At 51.6% G+C, this 22,635-nt stretch overlaps 2 protein-coding genes and 1 non-coding gene across 3 annotated transcripts; 2 read left to right on the plus strand and 1 right to left on the minus strand.

Moving 5' to 3' along the window:
- Positions 1-298: 298 nt before the first annotated feature.
- Positions 299-7,886, minus strand: gdf7 (growth differentiation factor 7). Its single transcript, XM_023834737.2, has 2 exons — positions 7,144-7,886; positions 299-4,244 (listed from the first exon to the last, which is right to left on the minus strand). Exons 1-2 carry the CDS (start codon positions 7,469-7,471, stop codon positions 3,319-3,321), a joined length of 1,254 nt encoding a protein of 417 aa, XP_023690505.2. The 5' UTR covers positions 7,472-7,886; the 3' UTR covers positions 299-3,318.
- A 1,679-nt stretch (positions 7,887-9,565) lies between these two features.
- trnas-aga (transfer RNA serine (anticodon AGA)) lies at positions 9,566-9,647 on the plus strand. Its single transcript has one exon. It is a non-coding gene; the product is annotated as a tRNA-Ser (tRNA).
- A 17-nt stretch (positions 9,648-9,664) lies between these two features.
- On the plus strand, positions 9,665-18,576 carry hs1bp3 (HCLS1 binding protein 3). The gene is made up of 7 exons (XM_023834736.2): positions 9,665-10,012; positions 10,727-10,892; positions 11,286-11,493; positions 12,518-12,734; positions 14,808-14,998; positions 15,212-15,350; positions 17,584-18,576. Exons 1-7 carry the CDS (start codon positions 9,987-9,989, stop codon positions 17,831-17,833), a joined length of 1,197 nt encoding a protein of 398 aa, XP_023690504.1. The 5' UTR covers positions 9,665-9,986; the 3' UTR covers positions 17,834-18,576.
- Positions 18,577-22,635: the final 4,059 nt, after the last annotated feature.

Below are 22,635 nucleotides of genomic sequence, written 5' to 3' on the forward strand. Positions count from 1 at the left end.
GTCACGTGATCAGCTTGCCAGGTGAGTGTGTTTGTGTGTGTTGGGGGGGGGGGGGGTTCAGGCAGATCGGTGAGGTACTATCAGTTGTGGTGGATTGAAGCTGTGCTGCAGTGTCCCCTCCACCCAAAATATACCCCTCCCCCCCCCGGCCCTTTCCTATGGGGTGTTTAGTGTTTTTTCTTGCCAAATGATATTTAAAACATGATCAGTCTTTCAGTAAATGCAGCAGGAACAGCAAACCCGGGAAGGGCTGCGGGTTCGGGTTTATCCAAGGCCGCGTGTCAAAAAAAAAATAGACTTGCAGCCGGAACAGTTTTATTATCAATAAAATATTTAATAAAAATCATCTGTACAACAAAACATCAAAAAGTTAATATTAAAGGAGAATACAAAGAGTGCATACTTTTCTTCAAATATATACCACTATATAATATTTCCAAAAGGAAAAGAACATTGTGGTTTACAGGTCATTTACAATTGTATTATGTACAGTCCTTTAAACACATGGATTACATACACAGTGCATTTCAGTCTCAGCCACGCTGCCCCGCCCGCTCCTTCACCTCGCTGCCGTCGTCACGCCTGCGCCTCTTGTCACGTCCTCACTGCGTTGCGCTCCACTTCATAATCCACTCGCTTCGGCACTTAGCGAGATGAAATCGCCATAAACTGGCAGAGTTAGTGAGCCAACACGAGCACGCGTGTTGCGGGATAGGCTGTCCCCGCCGGAGTGTGTCAGAGCGTGTTTGTACGCAGAAACACCAGCACACTGATCATTAACCTTCAGGCACTGAGAGCACAGGGCAGGTGATGGATTAAATGACCCCCCCCCCCACCTGCTGTTGGTCCTTGGTTATCCAGTGGTCATGTGTAGTTACCTGTTGCTACCTGTTCATAACTAATCACACAGGGACATGGTCTGAATCCGTCACCATTACCTGCACACATGTCACAGTGGCTGATTTCCTGTAGGAGCAGAAATCACAGTCATCTGAACATATACTGAACTCTAAACTGAACCTTAAAATGCATCATATACAAAACAAGCCATTTCAAGCGTCACTTCAGCTCATTAAATAACATCTTGTGGTCTCCATAAGGAATGTATACACATTACAAAATATATAGCTCAGTACTGAAGTAGCTACTAAAATAAAGCTCAAAAATGTATGGATTTTTATAGACTTGATAAATAATGCTGCTAATGTCACCATCGCACCTTGTCTCAGTGCTGCACAGGCCTCTCACCTCAGAAATGCATTCGCTGTTACAGATTACGTGCAAGACAGACGACAAGGCACAGACGACGAGGCACAGACGACGAGGCAGCGACTCGAGGGAAGGTGGCATTGATGCGGGGAAGCGGTGTGGTGCTGTCACGCTTGGATGTTGTTCCCTACATGAGCCACTCACTTTCGAGACAAGCGTCTGAGAAAGCGTTTTATGTGGTGGCAAACTCTGAGCTCACCCCCTAGGGGGCGCTCTGCCTAGACGGACACACGCTGTAGGGGGGCTGCTGGGAAGCGGAAATCCAGGTCTCCGTCTCCTCCATCCCCCCTGTAGCTTCCTCCCAGAATAAGTGGTGGTGGAAGTTTCCAGAACGTGCAATGGGGCACATGTGAGTACACCAGCCTGATTCCGTGGGGCACCTTGCACATTTTCAGCCAGAAAAATTGCTAAAATTTTCCTAAGGTTATTTATTTGCGTTTTTTGTTTTTTTTTTTTTTAACACACAGCTTTCATTTATCGTGCTTCCCAGGCTTCTACGCTGCATTTTGGGAAGTAATTATGAAAGAAAACTGGGGTAAGAAACTTGAGGAATTACACGCAGGGGAAACAGGCTGGGGTTTGACAGGGAGTGCCCCCCTCAGGCCGGGAAGGGTGGTGCACTAAACTGCTGGCCCAGGGCCCTGAGCGGCATTTTGATAAGGAGCCGGTATCCCAGGACACCCGCTGCTCCATTTCTGCCCTTAAACTACATGTTTATTTTGAGGGTGTTTTAGGGGGCGTGTGGGGGACGTGATCGCCCCAGCTGTGGTGCTTCCTGGGATGTAATGTGTGTTTTCCATGACTCTGGTGGAAGTGCCATGCAGTTTTTGATCAGTCTCACCAAGTGTGAAATTGATCGGGAAAGTCATGTTTCTTGCATCCTTGGCTTGCATTACGCTAGCCAAGATCCGTCAGCCCAAAAATCAGGCCATGGTGGTTCTGGTCGAGCACGGATCTCTGGAGATCTTTAGAGGCTGCGATGGTGGCAAAGCTTCTCCTCAATTTCATTATAAAATTAACAGTATAAGTGCGTCTTTAGTCATATGACTGTGTCAGTGCTGGCAGACGGGCCTTGCTCTTTCTCATTGGCTGTTGGGTAGTGGGGAGGCGGAGCCAAGGAGCTCCAGGCTACACCGGTCAGGCAGTGAATGAAACGGCCTAACAAATGAACCCAAGCAGGAAATGAGATTATGCTCCACTCAAACAACGTAAACAAACTCTACATGGATGATGATGCATTTTAGCTGACAAACTATGGTTTTAAATAAAAAGAAATAATACTTCTAATCTATAGTTCCCTATTTTGTTTTATATACCATTCAGTTGTTGATGTCCCAGGTGTTTACATGGGTCTCCCTACTGAAATCTGTGCAGGAAACATGTGACTTTCATTATGGGTAAAAGTTCCAGACGACAGCCGAGAATCGCGATTATTTTACTTTCCACAGAATGTGGACAGACAGTAAAATCGACATGAATGCATAGCATACAGCTGAACATCGTCCGGTCCTGCAGGTCTGTGACGGGTTTAACGTGATGTTTCTGAGCGTGAAGCTTCTCTGGAGGCTCCTGGAGTTTCTCCTGGGAGCTACGGCCCATTCGGTGCGACGCGGCGCGGCCGTAAGCAGAATCCTTTCAGGGTGATGCGAATATGTTTAAGAAACACCGGTTAAGACCATCCGTTTTTTTTTCTGTGTGTGCAAATCATATTTAAAACATGATCCATCTCTCAGGAAATACAGAGGGAACGACAAAACCAGGAATATGTCCATGCGAGTCTCTCATCCCAGCGACATCACCTCCGATCCTGCTTTTGGCATCAGATGGTGAACCAACAGACCCCTGCCCACCTCCTTGCACGTGTACAATCAAGTGAGCGCAAGCAGAGCGCCTCCTGTCTGTAGTCGCGTGTTACATCACATCTGCCCTTCCAAACCAGCCCCCCCCCCCCCATTTTCCATGCACATGTCAGCGGCACGTCTTCAGGCTACAGGCTGAGTGCGGGGGGGGGCTGTCTCCCCGTGTGGGCTGCCCGACCAGCGGTGCCTGCTACCTGCACCCACAGCTCTCCACCACCATGTCCTCGTACTGCTTGTAGACCACGTTGTTGCCCGAGTCGATGTAGAGGATGCTGATGGGGCTCAGCTTGGACGGCACACAGCAGCTAGGGGGTGTCGACTCGGGGTCCATGGAGTTCATGAGCGTCTGGATGATGGCGTGGTTGGTGGGCTCCAGGTGCGAGCGCAGCGGGAAGTCGCAGACGCCCTCACAGTGGTACGCCTCATAGTCCAGCGGCGCGATAATCCAGTCATCCCAGCCGAGCTCCTTGAAGTTCACGTGCAGCGGCTTGCGACTGCATCGTGTCTTCCGCCTGCCGGCCCCGCGGCCCCCGCCTCCACCCATGCTGCCGGGCCTTCCAGAGAGGGCCGTCCTCCTCCGCCGGCGCCGTCTGTGGCTGCGGGCCTCCTGCGCGCCCACCCTGGACCGCAGGCCGCCAAGGGCCTTCATCTTGTCCCGAATCTCCCGGAACAGGTTCTCCTTCCTGCGGCTGCGGGAGAAAGTGACCAGCAGCGCCCTCTCCTGGGGCTGTCGCCACCTGCGGCTCAGGCCCAGCGCCACCGGGTGCACAGCCGCCTCGGTCGCCTCGGAGATGACGGCCATGTCGAGGCACAGAGGGGAGCCTCTCCCCCGAGGCAGCGGCCGCACCGCGGCCCACACATCGAACGCCTCCCACTTGGCCGACCCGGTGTCCAGCAGATCCACGGTACGAGAGTCCAGGAGGCGCCTTGTGGCGCCCCCTTCAGGGCAAGTGTAAAGCAGCATGCGGTACAGGTTGCCATCCTGGGACAGCGCCAGTGGCAGATTGGGTGGGGGCCTGCGCAGGATCCGAAGCTCGGCGCCCACCAGCTCGTCCGCCCTGGAGAGGCTGGAAATGTCGAACAGGTACCGCTGGCCCGGTTCTGTTGAAGGGTGGTCTGTGGGGAGAGATGGGAAGGTGTCAGGGGGTGGTTGTCATGGCAACCACCAGAAACAGTAGCAGATAGAACCTAGACGAGAAGCCCACCCCCCGAAGGTCGACCAAAGAGACCAAACCTTCTGAAGACCAAATGCAGGTATCACAGAGGGGGCTGACCCAATAGCGCCCCCATGAGCCGTGGCCCCATCTGCCCCCCCCCCCCCCCGACGGGGGAGTGTCAGGCGAGACAGCGGAAATCGGAATGATATCCACACCGCCCCCCCACGCCATATTTCTAATGAATGGGATGTGAATTTGGGAGCACAGGTGGGAGGGCTGGTGTGTGACCGGAATGTTCCAGATGATTTACTTAACAGAGTACAGTCCAACGTCACCTGCAGTCTAGATAAACCCAAGAAAATGTGGAGCTCACATGTGCTTTTTTTCACCACCACCCCCCCCCCCCACTTAACATGCGCCCTGCTGATGTGTTTATTCCTCACTTCCCATGCCCCCCCACCTTCTGATCTGTACACTGGCCACTCTGTGCCGCCCGGTTCAAGCTGTAACCTAGTATCAGAGAGCAGGCTGGGGCCGCATTTTCCAAGCGGGGAAAGAGGGATTTGCAGGCATCGCTGCATGGGCTGTGTCTTCAAAGAGTCACCCCCCCCCCCCCCCCAATCCCTTGCACTGCCGCTTGGGGGGGCGGGGGGTCACATGCACCCCGATGCAGGCAGTGGCTGAGCCTTGTGGTAAGAGCGTGACGGGCCGGGGCAGAGGACAGCCGGAGAGCTTGGGAATCGGCACTGGCACCAAGCACCTGCTGTCCGGTACTGTGGACCGGCCCGGTCCGAGGCGACAGCCAGGACGGCAGAAGGTTACTGGAGTTCAGCCCAATAGCTCAGCAGCAGACAAAACAATACGGCTGTTGAGACACTTGTCTAGTTCTTTCCTCTCACACGACCCTCCACCCACATAACAAAAAAAACTGTGAATTCAACTCAGTTGCATTAAATTGTATCAGAGCCTTTATTCCAGCAGAGTCATGGATGCATGATGGGCTTCGTGTGACAAGTGAGAAACTAATCCTAACCCATCATCTGGGCTTTCAATCGCTCCGTGACCCCCAGTAGAACACGTCCATGCCGAAAGGAGACTCCCTGTTAAAACGCACCGGCCGTTAAAATGGGGCTTGTGCGTTCCCACTTATACAGCAATCGGAACTGCGAAACCATGTCATAATTAGAAAATATTAACAATGTTCAATGCACGGTTAGTCCTCGAACCCTTTCCATTTTTCCTGGAAATGAAACGACCAAAGCTTATTCTCCGTCATCAGCTAGCGTCATTTTGAACAGATATTAAGGGGCTTCGATGGGCGATCACGCGTAATTCACGCTGCTCATTAAAATTACCGGGACCGTTAAACCTCTGGCAGTAAGTTTACAGTCGGTATTTTCTTTGACAGGAAGCGGAGCGACATTTCAAATACATGTAGGCTAATTGTAAAAAATATCCTAAGCAGTATTTACGATCAGACTTCTGGGTAAAACATCGTCAGGTTCATATCCGCAACATTTATATAAAATGCGATTTTATTATGCTTTAAACTCATTTGACAATTTTTCTCTTAAAGTAAACCTTTTAGTTACTCTAACTTTACTGGCATATTTACTTGCTTTCAGTTCACTGCATTGTTATTTCTCTTTATAAGGAATGGGCAATCCGCCTATTTTCACTACATATGAAATATCCGTTGTCCACTGTAAAACAGCGCAACAGCAATCTTTTAATATTTAAGAATGCGGAATCATAAACGATCTGCACAGGTATTTTTCATTTTACTTTAAATTGACAAATAAAATTATGCCATGGTGAATATTGTTTTATTTTTATTTATTTTTTATCTCGGGACAGTGTACATCTATTGAAATAAACATCGCGGGTGACAGTCTTTATTTGAGCACCAGTTTTAAATTAGTCTGCGCTGCAGTTTCTCGGTCTTTATCAGCAACACCTGGATATGAGGAGAGGCAGGCCCTCGGCTCAAGGTGCCAGTGCACTTTATTTATCGCAGATGTTGGAAATCCGAGACATTTTACTTCATATTTCAATGGAAGTATTTAAAGTATTTAAGAAACTGCTCGTGTCAGAGGATTAAAGGTGGCCGCCTTTAAATTAAACGATTTCATAGTTCGGCGAAATATGAACTTAACTAAGCGTGAAATCCAGCGTGGCGCCGTTACTTTGGTATAAATAAGTGCGCAAACATTTGCTTTGACACCTCAGTGCTTATTTTATAAACACGTTTTACAAATGCCAAATTATGGATAAGAAAACGGCAAGTGGGAGAAGTAAATTAATGTGTGTTCTTTGTATTTATGTTAAGAAAAGCCTGCGATCGTAACGAAACAGAAACGCGGTTGTGGATTTCAAGTGCAGACAATGAAATAACAGTTATACATGCACGAAAAACACTGTGCACTTTAATCGGATTTAATCAATAAAGGCCGACAAACGCGAATGACCCGGGAAACGCTAGTTGTTACACAGGTTATTACAGAAAATGCTTCTCGCGCAGCCTGAGTGACAGAATTACGCTACATCCATAACGCGCTTAATTTAATGTCAGAAACTCCGCAGAGAAACAGTGACAGCATGGGTCCGAAAGAAAAATGGTGCACGCAAGTCTTTCCTGTTAGATAAACGTAACAATGTATTTTTTACATATCAATGGACACGTTAATATTTTGCAGACACGGTTGCAGTTATATTATAGAAATAAGTCTGAATTTTTGCACGCCCAACAGAAACGGTCACAGAAACATGGTGCGAAAAGTACTGGGAGAGCTGGGTATCTCCGAAGCCGGGACGCGAGAGACCCCTGAGCCAGTCGCCCCCGATCGATCTGCACCCACCTTTTCCTTGGTCCACGAAGCTGGTCACGGTGTTGGCATGTCTGGGTGACCGGGAAAGGCTGCCGTTGGCGCCCCGTCTCTCGATCTCAGACAGGGTCCTGTAGAGAGATATCATGTATTCATGAGGCACCACGGTGCCGTTTGGCGGAGCGTCGCTCCTGGACGTCGCTCTAGCTTCTCCTCTGCTCCGCTCCTCCAGATGTGCGGCCAGCCCGTTATCACCCACGCCAGAGGGCTGCTGCGAGGATTCCAGCACCGCCGCTTCCAGAAAATTCCCAAAGTACAAGGAAAACCATAGGAAGGGAGCCGCAGCCTTCGTAAGATCCATTTTCAGTGGTCTCTGGCCGAGAATGAGAAAGCTGGAGCGCTTTGATGACTTTGGAAACTCCCCTTTGCTCTTTAGATTGTGTTAATATCACTGATCTGACTGACACTGAGTGGCTGTATTGCCTGTTGCGCAGCGGTCAACCAGCGCCCCCAGCGACTACATTCGCTTTATATATATTTTTAATCAAGTTACTACTTTTGTCTTCCCTGTCCTACCAATGGTGTCCCCCACGCCACATCTAACGCTATGAAAGATTACCAGTCGCCGGACATGCGAGTACCTCCATCCGCCGCAGCGGTGTGGATCAGACCGCGGCCGTGCGGGGATGCGCAGTCTGACTGCATTTTCCTGCCCAGATGGACTATTTATAAGTCCGAGGAAGGGGATCCGTGCAGGCAGACACCACGAACAAGGAATCAATGTCACCCGAATGTGCGTGCTCACTGAGCCGCGGGCTTGAAAGGGAAATCCCCCCCCCCCCCCCCGGAGTGACAGTCAGAGGGCTGTCTGAGAGCCGGGTGGAAAATCACAGGCGTGACCACCCTGCGAAACCTGCCCTGGCCGCCCACCAAACGCGGCCTCACCGCCCCGGCGCTTGACAATAGCTGCTGGCCCGGCACACTTTCCAGCTCCATCCCAGGTGCGAGGCGAAATACCCCAAGAGCCGGGCGTGGAACTCTGTGTGTTATACCGCCGCATTTCTCAGCATAGTGATATAAAGTATCACTGGGTAATATAAAGCAGATCCGCTCACACTGGAAAAGACTTCGTCAGGAGTTTTTATTTTACATTTAAAAGCCTCTTAAAAGCGTGGTTCATATATGATTTTCCCCTCGCATTTAATCCATGCGGTTTAATCCAACCGCTGGTGAACACACACACACACACACACACACACACACACACACACACTAATACATGGCAACAGCAATGAAAATATAAATCAATATAATCCTTATTTTCAGCTTCATTACTGACCTTGGGACCTATACCTGAATCTTTGCCGCATCCCCACCACTCAAGTCATCAAAACATAATTAAAGCCCCCTTCTCGCACGCGGCCCTGGCTGTCTTATGGTATGTCCTCATCTGTGTGTGTTTGTCGCCCCCTAGTGTTCAACGACATCGATCCTTCTGTCCTTCTGACACAGGCGACTGACAGAACAAAGAACAAACTTCACCTTTTTAAAATTTTCGTATATTTGATTACATTCATAAATGGTTTCCCAGTAAATTGTAGCGCGGGGGTAGCGACGGGCAGCGCGGCATGTTGGACTGATGCCAGCTTGGTGTTGTCAGTAATCGCTTGTGTCATTATTAATGTGCTGTATATTATGTCATATTTGGTGTTAAATGCCTATCGTTGTATGTAGTGTGTGTGTGTGTGTGTGTGTGTGTGTGTGTGGACGACGACGACGACAATGTGTGTATGAGGAGTAAACGGGGCGACGAACACGGTGGGCAGTGCCAGTACGTGTTGCTGCAGTGATACATGTGTAATAAACTCCATCCATGATTAAACCCTGATCGGTCTCTGCTGGCTAATTATTTGCGAACATGGGGGGCAATGTGTGTATGAGGAGTAAACGGGGCGACGAGCACGGTGGGCAGTGCCAGTGCGTGTTGCTGCAGTGATACAGGTGTAATAAACTCCATCCATGATTAAACCCTGATCGGTCTCTGCTGGCTAATTATTTGCGAACATGGGGGGCAATGTGTGTATGAGGAGTAAACGGGGCGACGAGCACGGTGGGCAGTGCCAGTGCGTGTTGCTGCAGTGATACAGGTGTAATAAACTCCATCCATGATTAAACCCTGATCAGTTTCTGCTGGCTAATTATTTGCGAACATGGCTCAGCGACCCAATATTACAAAATGTTCGTGTTAAATTACTCGAGTAGTGACATATAGTGCGCAAATACTCAAATCATCTAGGTGTAGAGGAAACTCTGATATTTCTGCAATATTTGTAGGGCACGATTGAGATATATATATATATATAGAGGCCTACATAATAATTCATTTTAATCCCTGCAAGAAAATGTAGTTCTCTGGATAATTCCCACGACGGCCTCATAGCTCTTTCTCCATGGCGTAGTCGTGGCCGAGTGGTTAAGGCGATGGACTAGAAATCCATTGGGGTCTCCCCGCGCAGGTTCGAATCCTGCCGACTACGGAGCTTTTGCTGCCGCTTAGGGAGGACGAGGTGCCGGAAAGTGCGTCCTAAACGTGCACGGGGCTGGGAAGTTAATAGACCTTCAAACGCTTCCGATACTCCGCCATTTTCCGGAGCCAGGGCGCCCGCGATTCGGTGTCCCCCCTCCCCTGTTGACAACCTTTGGCCGCTTTCCCGGCGAGGCGCCCGGCGAGCATCCCGTGACCGGATAGGAGGCGTCGGACGGCTGCGCGGCTGTTTGCCGAGCCCGGGGGGAAATGTACGGTGGTCGGGCAGCGTAAGTGCGTCTGGCTGTGATCGAGAAGCTGAAATAAGGGCGATCGAAGCGGCTACGGGACAATGCCGGACGGGCTGGTCACCAGCAGGTAAGCAGAAGGAGAAGTTTCCGAAACTTTAGTTCCGGGACGTTTCTTTTCTGGCGTCGCCCAAGATGGAAGCTCGAGCAGTTGGGTGTGCCGCCGTGCGGGGGGAGTAGCAACATGTTACCAGTGGGATCAGAGCCTGTTTCAATGTGTTTCGAGCAAACCGGGGGGGCTGAACCGGCTCCCGTTAGCAATAACACATCGGGGAAACTCCCGGGGCGGCTTTATAGCCAGTCCGCCCCTGAATGATACCACAATGTTAATGCTCCAACATTCAGGACAGTTTGGCCCAGAAGAGTCACATGCGCGCTGTAATAAAGCCGTTATGACGTCTAGCTGAATCGCAATCGTGTTTCATTATTGACGTTTTAACGCAAAACTCAAGCTGTAGTATTTGAACTGAAAACAGTGACATATGGTACAATATTCTTAGGGAAGCTTGTGAGAGCCTGTTATAGGTGCGTAGATTTTTCTCGAATTACTTTTAATCAATACTGTTCAGTCTGTGGGTGTCGGCAGGCATCGGGACCCCCTTCACCCACGATGTCAGCTGTTGGGGCGACTTAACCTTTCATATTTGTAACTGATTCCGCTCATGCTGCCTTTAGTCTCCCCCTTAAGGCGCCTTCTTGCGAGTGCAGTTCTGAGGATTTCCTCGCCATAACGCGCCCTTCTGTCCTCCGTCCCCATGCTCCCTGCACCGGCCGCTCCCTCCAGGCCTCTCCAGAATGAGGCCACGGGCATAGACCTGCTGGTGCCGCTCTTCCAGGAGGTGCGCGGCTCCATGATGACCGGCCACGTCGAGTACCAGATCGTGGTGGTGACGCGCCTCGCCGCCTTCAAGTCGGCCAAGCATCGGCCAGCAGACGTGGTCCAGTTAATGGTGAGAATCAAGCAGCCCCGACCCTCTTGCTGGCTAAGACCCTCGAAGCGCCCGGTCAGCATCGCCTTTCCTCACTCACGGGAGGACTTGCCAAAAGTCCCCTCGATGATGGTGGATCGGGGCTCCTTTGTAAATGTGCGTATGTGTGACCTCTGTCCACGCGGTGGCGCTGTTGCCACGCAAACGAACGGCTCGGCCTCCGTGTAAATATAGCTAGTTATATTGCCGATGGAGATGTTTGTGTAGACACTGGTGTGTTTTTGCAGTAGTGCCATGTGCATCTGCTTGGCCCTGAACCACATCCCAGATCCCTCCCAGTCGGCCTGCCCTGCTGCTTTCATCAGACTGTGGATGGCTATCTGCCTCTTAAGGCTGCTCTCCATCTGCTGGCAGGTCTCCAAAAAGTACAGCGAGATGGAGGAGCTGTACTGCAGGCTGGCTGCACGCTACCCCGCGGTCCCCTTGCCCGCAATGCCCCGCAAGGCCCTCTTCGTCGGCGAGACGGAAATCCGCGAGCGCAGGGCTGCCTTCGACGAGCTTGTCAAGTTCCTCTCCAGACACCGAACCCTGGCCACCTGCCCTGAGCTGCTGGGCTTTCTAGGTAATGCCAGTAAGCACAGATCACAAGAAAGAGTGCAAACAAAAACCGGGGCGTTCCTCACACTGCCCTCCATCGTGTCATTGCATCTGTCATTCAGCTGTGACTGGCTCCATGTCTTGTGTCGCGGGGCCCCCTGGTGGCTGACAGATGGCCACTACGCTCAGACAGCAGCCGTTAGTCCATGTCAGCTGAAGGAGAAAGATTGTATTGATTCTGTGATGCCCTGTCTGTCGGGGCCACTCTCACGGGGGGGGGGGGGGGCTGTTAGGCACAAATATTCACTACACTGGGGAGGAGGCAGAGGGGCCCTGGTCAGAGAGCGATCCCCATTTTCTCTTTTGCTCTTGTTCCTGCCCTCCGCCGTTCACCAGGGTGGACTCGCCGAAACACTGGGCCCGAGATGGCGCCTGTCCAGCCGTGTGAATCTCCCTAGAGCCGCAGCTCCCACGCCATGTTGAAATGCATTTAAAAAAAATGGAAAAACATCGATGTGAAACCGCGCAGGCTGAATATTTTATGAGGAAATGGACGTCTTTGCAAATTATCAGGACATGGTGGCACCTAAATGTGTGACATCAAGTGCAATTGAGTCTCCCTCGGAGGGTGACGTTTGCTGACGGGAGTCGACGTGCCGCGCAGAGAGGGATCGCAGTCACGTTTAGCTGACTCACAGAAGATGTTGTTTTGGTGATGGAGATACGATGGGAGAGAAGCCCCACGTCAGAATAAATCAGGATGAAGGCTTCCTGTTGGGGGACGTCGTCACCGCTTTGTAAGAGACCTTCATGCGCTTTGGCTTCGACCTTTCCCACTAACAAGTGTTGCTGAATTTTCAGTGTTTGTGGCTTAGATTGAAAAGACCAAAACGAGAAACATCTGCGTGTGTTTGCTTCACGTATATGTTTAGAGTCTGTTCCATGCGTGTCATTTCCTGCAGTGAAAATTAAAACTTTACACGACGCTTCTCTGACCAGCAAAGGGTTTATGTGTTTTGCATGTTTTTTTTTTTTCTTCTTTGCCACAGGAGCAAAGATGACTGAGGTGGCAGACAAAACCAGGAACGTCCCTGAGGAGGAGGAGGAGGAGGAGGAGTGGGACAGAGACGGGGTGGATTTTTTTCAAACAGAGGAGGTTTCCACGGTGGCGCTCACTGCAGGGCCGAAAACGAAACCTGTCACCCCCGTGATGCCTGCTGAGGATGAGGAAGAGGAGGAGGTTCTGGACCCACTGGGGATTTTGCGGTAAGATGGTCACTCCCGAGACTTGGAGGCCGGATGGCGTGTGACGGCTGTGGACACGTTATCCGCACTGTGGGGGAGGGGGTGGGGGGGGCAGTCACTAGCTCCGTCCTGTAGCACTGAGATCTGATGTCGCCCTCCTGATAAGAGAGGAGAGGGATCCCTCTTGGGACGGCAGACTATTCATAGCCGCTAATGCATTACCTCATCGATAGACAGACCCCCCCCGCTGCTGTCCCGAGCGACCTTGGACAAGGGTGTGCAGCGCGGGGACTCTGAACCACTGCATCACCTCTTTCCCCTGCAACAGGCCCAGAAACCTTAAGGGCGGAGCGGCAGGGTGCTTGTGGGTGGGAGGAATGTGCTACTCATCGCTGCCCCCTGCTGGTGGCTATTCTGTGCCACAACAAGTTGCTCTCAAAATGAATCAGGGTGAGGATCAATCCCGGAAAGCATTATTTATTCATTTAACAGACAAAAGCGATATACAGGGGAGGATCAGAGAGCAATATCAAGCAGTGTCCCTGGAGCAGTATGGAATATGCGCTTTGCTCAAGGGTGATATGATTACCCTGCCCGCCACTGGATTTGAACCTACAACCTTCTGGACATAAGCAGTGGTCTCCAACCTGCTGAGATACGCACCGTCCGCAATGAAAAGTGCTTGATGATGACCGTTCCTCCTAGAGTTTTCTCAGGATTGGGCAGACTGAGGGAATTGGGCACATGCCAGTCTGTCTGCGTTTTGTCTGCGATGATGAACTCTAAGCGGGGAAAAGCGTCTCCCGGGAGGCTAAATGTCAGGCTCACAATGTTGCCCCATGCAGCAATAAATATTCCTTGATCCGTTTTCCCCGGAAGGTTATTCTGGGATGACAGGCCGAGGAGGACGGCAGGAATGGCTGCGCCCGTAGGACGGCGGGGCCTGGGCACTGTGCTGACCGACCGTTGCGTGTGTCTCCAGAGGAAGTCTTATGTTATTCGGTCATGGACCACGTCCTCTGGCTCTGCCCTCGTTGCCCCGGGCTGCCATGTTCTGCTTCATTTCAGCAGCTCGTAATGTGGCGTTAAAGTCGACGATTGACCGATGTATTCTGTTCGCGAGCCTGGTAGTTGTCAGGTGTTACCATAGTAACCATCCCCTAATACTGCAGTGTGATAGTGACCGCTGTGTTTAAACTCCCTTAAAGGCTTCTATTCCTGTTTTGTTCCTTTGATCTTGCCCTCCCTCATCCACATACTGTACGTAAAAACCGTCATGTTTGGTAACTCTGCCTTGTTCCTGGATGTGTGTGTTTTTTTTGGATCGTACAGAATGTTCCAAATCTGAGGAGCGCGTGCTGGACTGAACCACCTCAGCCGCTCTGTCGTCTTTGGCCTGCTTCTAACGCTGCATATTTTTCCCCCTGAAGTTCAGCTTCCATGTCCTGTAGCTGTGCTCTCTGCCCCTCCCTTCATTCTGACCCCACCCACAATAAGCCTGGGGTGTCTCTCTGTCCTGGTGCCCCCATGTTGACCCCAGCTGGGGGACATTGATCCACATTTTCCTTCTCTGCTGGCAGACTCTGCTTACGCTGTCCGCTCACTTTTCCCAGGCTGAGGAAATATCTGGTCACTAGCCTGTCTGCTGTAGGAAGGGGGGGGGGGGAGTGGAGGGCAATTCTCCATCTGCACCTATCCTGTCTCCCGGGAATGGGGGCACACAAGCTGGAGTTAGTGTGAGATCTCGAGGACTTGGTCGAACATTGCATGACTCCGCGTCTCTCAGATGAGTGATTCATCGTGCTGTTTGTTAGACCGAGGCTCATTCCAGGGAAAATATGGGGGCGATTCAGCTGTCGGACGGGGGTGAGAACCCCCCCCCCCCAACAGGCGACGGGGGTCTCTGAGTCAGCAGCCATGGTTTCCTGTAGCATCCCCCTGTCCTGTCCCAGCTGGATCGGCGTGACTCAGTCACTGATTTGCCGGCTCTGCACTGGCGTCTGGTCCATCCAGCATCCCATCGTGGTTTTTAACCCCTTTTCTGCTTCCTGTCTTTCATTCACTCTAACACTGTGCCCCCGCCCCGCCCTACAGCTCCAGGAAGCCGAAGAAGGGGCCGGTCGCCGATGCGGCCAGTCAGCTGGAGAAACCTGCAGCAAAACCTGCAACCAAACCTGCGACGGCCACGTTCTCGCTCTTCGGTGAGGAGGTCGACCCGGATGAGGACCTGTTCGGGGCAGCGGGGCAGTCAGGAGGGGGCCAGGCTGCCCCTCCTGCCAAGGGCAGTAAGTAGATCCGATGAGGGCCTCAACCTGGCTGGGGGGGGGGGGTCTCCATAACACTGTATTGCATAATGAGCTCCATCTTCTGCGTCCTACATCCTGAATGTTATACATATCTTCGCACGGATGATGTGCTGATCACGTGTGACTTATTCCCGCCTCGCTGTCTCCCGGGTGGATGTCAGCTAGTTCACCCGTCCATTTCCATGGTAACAGGCTCGCTGAGGCTGTTTGAAGACCCCGACTTGGGTGGGGCTGTGAATGTGGGCGACTCCCTGCTTCTGCCGACAGCCTACGAGGTGGGCGGGGCCGGGGGCGGAGCCAAGACGGATGAGGATGTAGAAGAGCTCCTCAGGTACACTCTGCACCTGACAGGATGTCAGTTTGACCTTTAAAAGTTTACGGTCACAATCGACTGGACAGTTTGTGGTCCTTTAAATCCCTCCAGTCATACCTTAGTGATTAAAGAACCAATGAGAGACTGATTTCTGCATTTAGTTAAACCGACTTGTTAATGAACTAACCGTTCATAGCTGTAAATGATTAAGTTCACCGGTCATTTAATTCTGCTGAATTCTATCAGGAATGGGGGGTATTTTAATGGGAGCTGTATCTGTCAGGCTGCTTTGGTACCATTGTGTTCAGCCGAAATGAGGTACCAACGAGTCCGTGGTCGATGGGTGGGTGTGACTGGTTTAAACAGTGTGACTGGGTCGGGCACCCGTTCAGTAAACGGGGAAATATGAAGCCGGACCCCCCCTGAGTGGCTGTCGTTCGAGGTGTGTGTGAGACCCCAGCACTGGAGAGCGAGACTCTTCATTATGAACCCTGCATTAATTAAACACCATCATTCTCTGCAACTCGTTACCAAAGGCGCTCTCATTTAATCTTTGTGTGGTGTGAAATGGTTTGTCCCGAGTAAATGTCTCGCGTCAGCTGATCACTTTCCACACCGATGCCAGAGCTTCCTCTTATTCCGGCGGACGATCACAGGCCACGGGAACCTGCCATTCTGCCCCAAGCCCAGAGCCTTAAGCCCAAGGGGGTGTGGCTTACACAAGGGGCGTGGCTTACACAAGGGGGCGTGGCTTTAGAGTTTTTCCTTCAGCACTTTGCGATGGAGGTTTTTTGAGGCCTTTGTCATGGCACATCTGCACATATCGGACCTGCAGGATCAGGATCATTAGCCAGGTCAGGGGTGACACATTGCCGTCTGCCGTTCAGCCAAAGTGTGTGTGTGTGTGTGTGTGTGTGTGTGTGTGTGTGTGTGTGTGTGTGTGTGTGTGTGTGTGTGTGTGTGTGTGTGTGTGTGTGTGTGTGTGAAGAGTGATGACTGGGTGAAAGTTTGGGGGGGGTGCAGCCTTGGCTTGAATCCAGCCACTGCTGCTCCTGGCAGCCCCCCCCTTGTCCACAGAGCCCCCTGAATCAGGCTAGCGGCCACGTCCGCGATGTCAGCCTATTGCGTATGTTCCCTGGGAGCCGACAGCTCTCCCGTGGCCTCTCAGGCCCCTGTGACCTCACCATACGACCCTCCCCCAGAAAGCTCTGTGCAGTGTGGGCACCCCCCCAAGCAGCCCAACCCTGACCAGGCTGTACTGTCCCCAGCACCCTAACCCCCCCAGGCCCCAGGACTGACTGACCCCAGTCTTTGGCCCTGTCTGAGCTGTGGGGAAATAACTCACTGGTTTTGGCCCAGTCTGATTCTGCGGTGCCACTAGCTGTTCTCATATCCCCTATGTTACCGATAGCCTCTTATGGGGGGAGGCATTGAAATATGACCCCCCCCCCCCTTCAAAATCATACAACCCCTCCAGACCGACAGGCTGTCCCGGCTAATAGCTGCCCTCCCCCAAGTGCTACTGGTGTCTCTGTGTCCCTCACAGGCATGGGGGGTACAAAGATTGTGCTCCCCCAGCCAGTTATATTTTTTATTATTTTAATTTTTGTTGGATTCTGCTGTAGATCTAACACCCCCCCCCCTTCTCACCTTGTTCTCATGCCTGCAAACAAGCTCATTTTTTATATAAATGTTACAGAAACATGCAGTTTCCGTCTCTTGAGTTGGAGGAAAAGGTGGTGGCTGAGTGTTAGTGTTACACACACACACACACACACACACACACACACACACACACACACACACACACACACACACACCTCTGTGTTAGACGGCATTGTGCTTCTGCGACGCCGTATGTATGGATAGAGCGCAGTAGCTGTTAGCATCCAGGGGAAACATTGGTCTGTCTGGCCTTTCTCCTGGAAAAAGACTGTTTGCTCATTAACAGTTCCTGGAAAAGAAACCTGGAACAAAATCCAGAGGGCGCTCTAGCTCTGGCCTTTCCCGATGCAGAAAGAGTAGGTGGCCATTGTACTCAAACCAAATTCAGGCTTAAAAAGGAGGACAGTCCAGTCTGTAACGGGAGGTGATGAGCGATAGCTAGCTAATCATGTTTACCACGCAATTAAGGATAAGCTGGTTCTCCAGTTCTGGGAGGCTCCTCCTGGGTATTTACATCTGTGAGAGACCTGACATTCTCCTATGTGAGATTGGGTTTAGGTGGTAACAGTCTTCCTTTCTTCTTCAGGGTGGAGGATACCTTGGACAAGCTTCTGACAGTAAGCAAAGGGGAGAAACCAGCACTCGGCCCTAAACCCACCCCCAAACCCAAGCCAGCACTGCCCAAAAAGCCCACATCCCTGTCCCAGAATAGTGCCGCCCCGGTGGCCGGTCCCGCATCTGCCCCAGAGGCCAAAATCCAGACCATGGATCAGATGGACATCCTGCGATACATCCAGCAAAACGAGGCCACTGGTGATGACCTGGACCTGTTCTGACTGAGAAACTTCTAGAGGAAGAGACTTTTTGGTAGGTTTTAATCAGAACGTCCTCAGACCTGCCCGGGTGTGGCGGGGGCGGCGCCGAGCAGCTGAATTTCTAAATGGACAGAAATGTCCACGTCCTGCCCAATCCTTTCAGAACCGAGGCCCAGGAAAGACTTCAGGTTCTTTTCTGAGCGTTGGAGGAATACACAATCTTTTGGCTAAAAGCAGAGTAAAACGAAAAGCTCGTTCTCATGACGACTGAGCTAAAAACAAATTTTCCGTTTTTAAACCAGTGTGTGTTATGCAAAAGAGTAACAATAGAGGTATTAATCATAAATGAATAATGACAGATTTTTTTCCCTTTTGTGTTCCTCTTTAAATGCCTGTGAAATGTTTGCCTCTGTAACCAGTCTCTTTATAACTCGAGGAAGAGTGGATATGAGTCTCTCAGCAGCCTTTAATCTGTTTGCCGTGGCGACTGGCAGAGCGAAGACTCAAAGAAAATGGGAATCTTCCTCCTAACCGTCACGCTGATCAGACTGTCTCTTTCTGTCCTGTCAAGACTGAGACAAGGCTTGTTTTTACTCGGGGGAAGGAAGTTTTCAGAAAGACTTTGAACGAACCTGTAACACAGAGACCTTAAATCCCTGACGGGGTTTGGTCAATGCTGATGAGCAGGAGCTGTCTGAAGGCCGATGGTGTGATTTTTAAAAAAATTTTTTTGATGATCAATAAAGTTCAAACTGATTTGATAACGACGGGTGTATGTGTGTTAGAGATGGGCGTGTCTGTAAGCTGCCAAACTGAAACGGTAACCCTGGGATGAACATCACCACCGTGCGACCTGGGGCCCAAGCCTGTTTGGGGTGGGTGGGTGGGGGGGGGGGGGGGAGTCCTCTGCCTGCCCCCTATTGGGTTTGTGGGGCGGGGGAGTTGGGGGGTGCGGATCTGCAGTTGAATCCAGCTGAGTAATAGCAGGTATCTGGTTGTGAAGCTGTCACGGTACCAGAGCTAAACGGTCTAAGGAGCTTCATTCCAAAAAACATTTTCTTGCATATGAGCTACAGATGCGTTTCCCAAAAATGGCCCTCAAATGCCGCCAAAGTTATTTCTGACCTCCCTGTCTTTGCTCTGAATGTTTATATTTTGAGTTACTATGAATGCCATTCTTCCTTCAGCTGATGTTATCTGAACAGCACTGAACGTCTCGGGGCGCCTGGACTGGGGGGCAAAGGGGTGGTCTCCTGGACTGACCTCCGTTGCCGCCATTTTTCTGGATGTGTCTGTTTCTGTGATTCTACAGATGGCATGCAAGTTCTTGAAACCTCAGGGTAATCGCGTCATTGGGGAAGGGGGGGGGGAGAGGTAGGGTCGGTATGCCTCCTTTACATCAGTGTGTCTTTCGTGCGTAGCTGTTTATCTTTGGCTGTTCCGGCTCCTTTTGGAATGAAGGGAATGTTGCCCCTGGACTTTAACTAATCCATCACTGAGTGGGATCTAATCTGTCCTGGTCAGATCGTCCTAACCAAATGTTGGGGGTGCATCAGCGTCCAGTGGCACAGGCGGGTGACGCTGGACAAGCCGTGGCTGTGTCCATGGCTGTGTCCGTGGCTGTGATTACTTCCTTGTGTTTGTGTTGCCATGCAGTTGCTGATAGCGGGAGTGAGCTGGCTGCGAATGCTTATCTTGACGGGGATTTGGATGGAGTACAATAGTCAGCTCAGGATGCAGCTTGACCTGCTGGCACAGTAGGTAATGCCACGTTCCGACTTTGGAGGGGCAGCAGACAGGCAAGCGCAAGGATAAGCGAATTTAAAACGCAGCCCCCTCTGCCCGGGGGGGCGGGTTGATCAGCAGCAGATCAGAGGTTCATGGCTCACTGGTGCCTCGTTTTGTCTGTTTTCCTATAATAACAATCAAGTCACTTTACTACATTTACACTGTAGCTTTTTTCAAATCTCATCCTTTGTCCTAAAGCAGGTTCCTGTCTAAATGCCCCCTAGACTCACCTTCTTTATGGCTTCTTCTCCTTTCATGCGCTGCATGTTGAGGAAGTGGCACCTGAGGTTCCTCTGAATGGCAGCTGTCCCCTATTAGCCAGCAGGGGGCGTGGTGATCCAAAGGGGTAGGTCTTGCCAGGACTCCCAGGGGTTCTTTAAGGAGACAATGGACAAATGGTTGGTTTGGTTTTAGTTATTGTTTTTTAACTCCCGTTCATTTAATTAATTTAAATATAAGGGTGTGTGCACGTTGTGTTATTTGTGACCCATTTGAACATGTTTGAAGCCCATAAAATGTTCATTACCCAATATTATTTGGAAGCAGAAGTTCAGCCTTGTCTGTTAGATAAGCTATTGTGTTAAGAAGGTAGTTAGGCTTACTTCCGCTGTGATCAATAAGGTCAGAGTGACAGGCTGAATGTGCCGTATGAAGCAGCTGCTTGTATTGTGGCCGGCTGTCAGACCATGGCAACTTGAACACCTCAGACCCCATAGATTTCGCATTCTGCTGTGATGCTGCATTTTGAAGTCTTGGATCATACGTAGAGCATTTTCAGGATGCCAGGGTTGGGCCTTTGGCCGTTCTGGCCTATTTTTAGCCTTCCTCCTTCTAAACTTCCTTAAATAGTGTGACGGCCCTCTGTTGGTTCTGAACAAAAGGTAAGCAGTGAGACAGGCAGCTCCTTCACCGCCTACTGCGACATCGGAGTTTGATCTGCAGCTATCATCTGTTATCCAGCATGACATTTCACATACCCCTGCATATGTATACGCACAGTTCTCCCCCCCCAACCTATCGATGTTTTGGCCACGGCGATCCTGATCTGGAATTTTCATCCATCTTCCGATGATTGGTCTCAGGCTGCCCCCCCCCAATTACCCGTGTCCTATACAGTCTGAGAATGGGAGTACTGGAAGAAGTGGGGACAGCCTTGTCATGGGGGAGGAGGTTGTCAGGTTATTGAGCTGCTGTTGGTGTTCATGAACACAAAGTGAGTCTCACAGAACCGCCCTTATTGGTATGAATTCCATAAAACGGCACCGAGAGCCCAGGAGTGAAGTGGCGCTGTGAGGAAAGCGAGAGCCCGGATCTGTGAGGAAAGCGAGAGCCCGGATCTGGACGAGAGCAGAAGGATGCGACGCACCTGTAGAGACGCTGCACAGTCCGCCTGGCACTTCTAGGTGATTCTACAATGGCCCGTCTGTGATCTCAGAGCTCTCTCAACCTCATTCCCACTCACATTTTTTCTTTACTTTGTCGGGACGCTCTCTCTCATCGTTCTTGTGCTATTCTTACACTTTTCCATGGATCCCACATATCTTGTGTTATTCTTACACATATCAAAGGCCTCATGAGAAGCCCTTGGCTTAGCAGCCCTCGTCTTACCCACTAGAGGGCGCCGTACTCCACTGTTTGCCGGCTGTTGTTGGTCGCTGTGGTTTGGCTGTGCACCGCAGGGCTGGAGTCGCCATGGAGATCTCTCACGCTCCTGAGGTTTTCCCAGATTTATTTTCCCCTCTGAGCAGTTTAGTGTCACTGGTCCAGGTATTTCCTGGGGAGTGTGTGGAGGTGAACGAGAGGTGAGGGGTGTACCCGCCTGGGGGTGGGGGTGAGCTGTAAGCTGAGCTTCCCCGGCTCCCCGCTGCCACTGGCAATAGGCACTGTCTGGCACTGCAGAAAGTGGGGCTGTCACCATATGGGCTGACTGGCAGACCGGGGGGGGGCATAGGAGGAGACAGAGGGACAGACAGACTCCCTGTCAGGGTCAAAGTGCCCCCCCTCGCCACAAACATGCACCATCGGCCCCTCACGCATCGGCTCGTATTTTGCTCATTAACTTTGTTTCGTCTCTCAGTGACTCATTACCTCATTGGGCCCCGCAGACCCTAACAGGGGCCCCTGTTTAGCCGCCATGATCTCGCGGGGGGGGGGGGGCACTACAGTCTGATAGATAATCTAGTGACGTAAAGATTTGGCTGGGATTCAGGAGCCGGGGGACAGAATATTCAGTCCCTTGCATGGCGTCCTTGTGGGGGGGGGGGTCCCTGGCGCTTTGCCCCTTGGTCTGGGGAAGAGGGTGTAGCGGGGTGTCAGTGGGTGGGGTTACAGGGGTTGGGGGGTGGGGTTAAGGAGGGAGGGGTCATGGCTGTGTATAAATACTTCCTGTCATTAAGTAGTTGAGGTCATATACCCTGAACCCATGCCCTCTGTCTTACTTTCAGTCTCCCCCCCCCCCCATTCCCCCATTTATGGGGGTGTGTTTCTGCCTGTTGTATTTGTTTGCTCCTGGCTGCTGTCAGTGTCCCTCTTATTCTCAGACATCATCACATCTTGTCTCTACACATATGTGAGTGTGGCTCTGAACACGCCTCCCTCCGTCTGCCTCTACATGTTTGTGAGTGTGGCTCTGAGCGCGCCTCCCTCCGTCTGCCTCTACACGTATGTGAGTGTGGCTCTGAGCGCGCCTCCCTCCGTCTGCCTCTACACGTATGTGAGTGTGGCTCTGAGCGCGCCTCCCTCCGTCTGCCTCTACACGTATGTGAGTGTGGCTCTGAGCGCGCCTCCCTCCGTCTGCCTCTACACGTATGTGAGTGTGGCTCTGAGCGCGCCTCCCTCCGTCTGCCTCTACACGTATGTGAGTGTGGCTCTGAGCGCGCCTCCCTCCGTCTGCCTCTACACGTATGTGAGTGTGGCTCTGAGCGCGCCTCCCTCCGTCTGCCTCTACACGTATGTGAGTGTGGCTCTGAGCGCGCCTCCCTCCTTCTGCCTCTACACGTATGTGAGTGTGGCTCTGAGCGCGCCTCCCTCCGTCT

This window comes from Paramormyrops kingsleyae, chromosome 14 (assembly GCF_048594095.1).
Source record: "Paramormyrops kingsleyae isolate MSU_618 chromosome 14, PKINGS_0.4, whole genome shotgun sequence".
Classification (NCBI taxonomy): domain Eukaryota; kingdom Metazoa; phylum Chordata; class Actinopteri; order Osteoglossiformes; family Mormyridae; genus Paramormyrops; species Paramormyrops kingsleyae.

Bases quoted from the DNA above. Each gene is read 5' to 3' on its own strand.
- gdf7 (XM_023834737.2), bottom strand. From the start codon at position 7,471: ATGGATCTTACGAAGGCTGCGGCTCCCTTCCTATGGTTTTCCTTGTAC. The intron at 4,245-7,143 runs GTGGGTGCAGAT...CTCTCCCCACAG, and splicing joins CTTCGTGGACCAAGGAAAAG to ACCACCCTTCAACAGAACCG.
- hs1bp3 (XM_023834736.2), top strand. From the start codon at position 9,987: ATGCCGGACGGGCTGGTCACCAGCAG. The intron at 10,013-10,726 runs GTAAGCAGAAGG...CGCTCCCTCCAG, and splicing joins GACGGGCTGGTCACCAGCAG to GCCTCTCCAGAATGAGGCCA. The intron at 14,999-15,211 runs GTAAGTAGATCC...CCATGGTAACAG, and splicing joins TGCCCCTCCTGCCAAGGGCA to GCTCGCTGAGGCTGTTTGAA.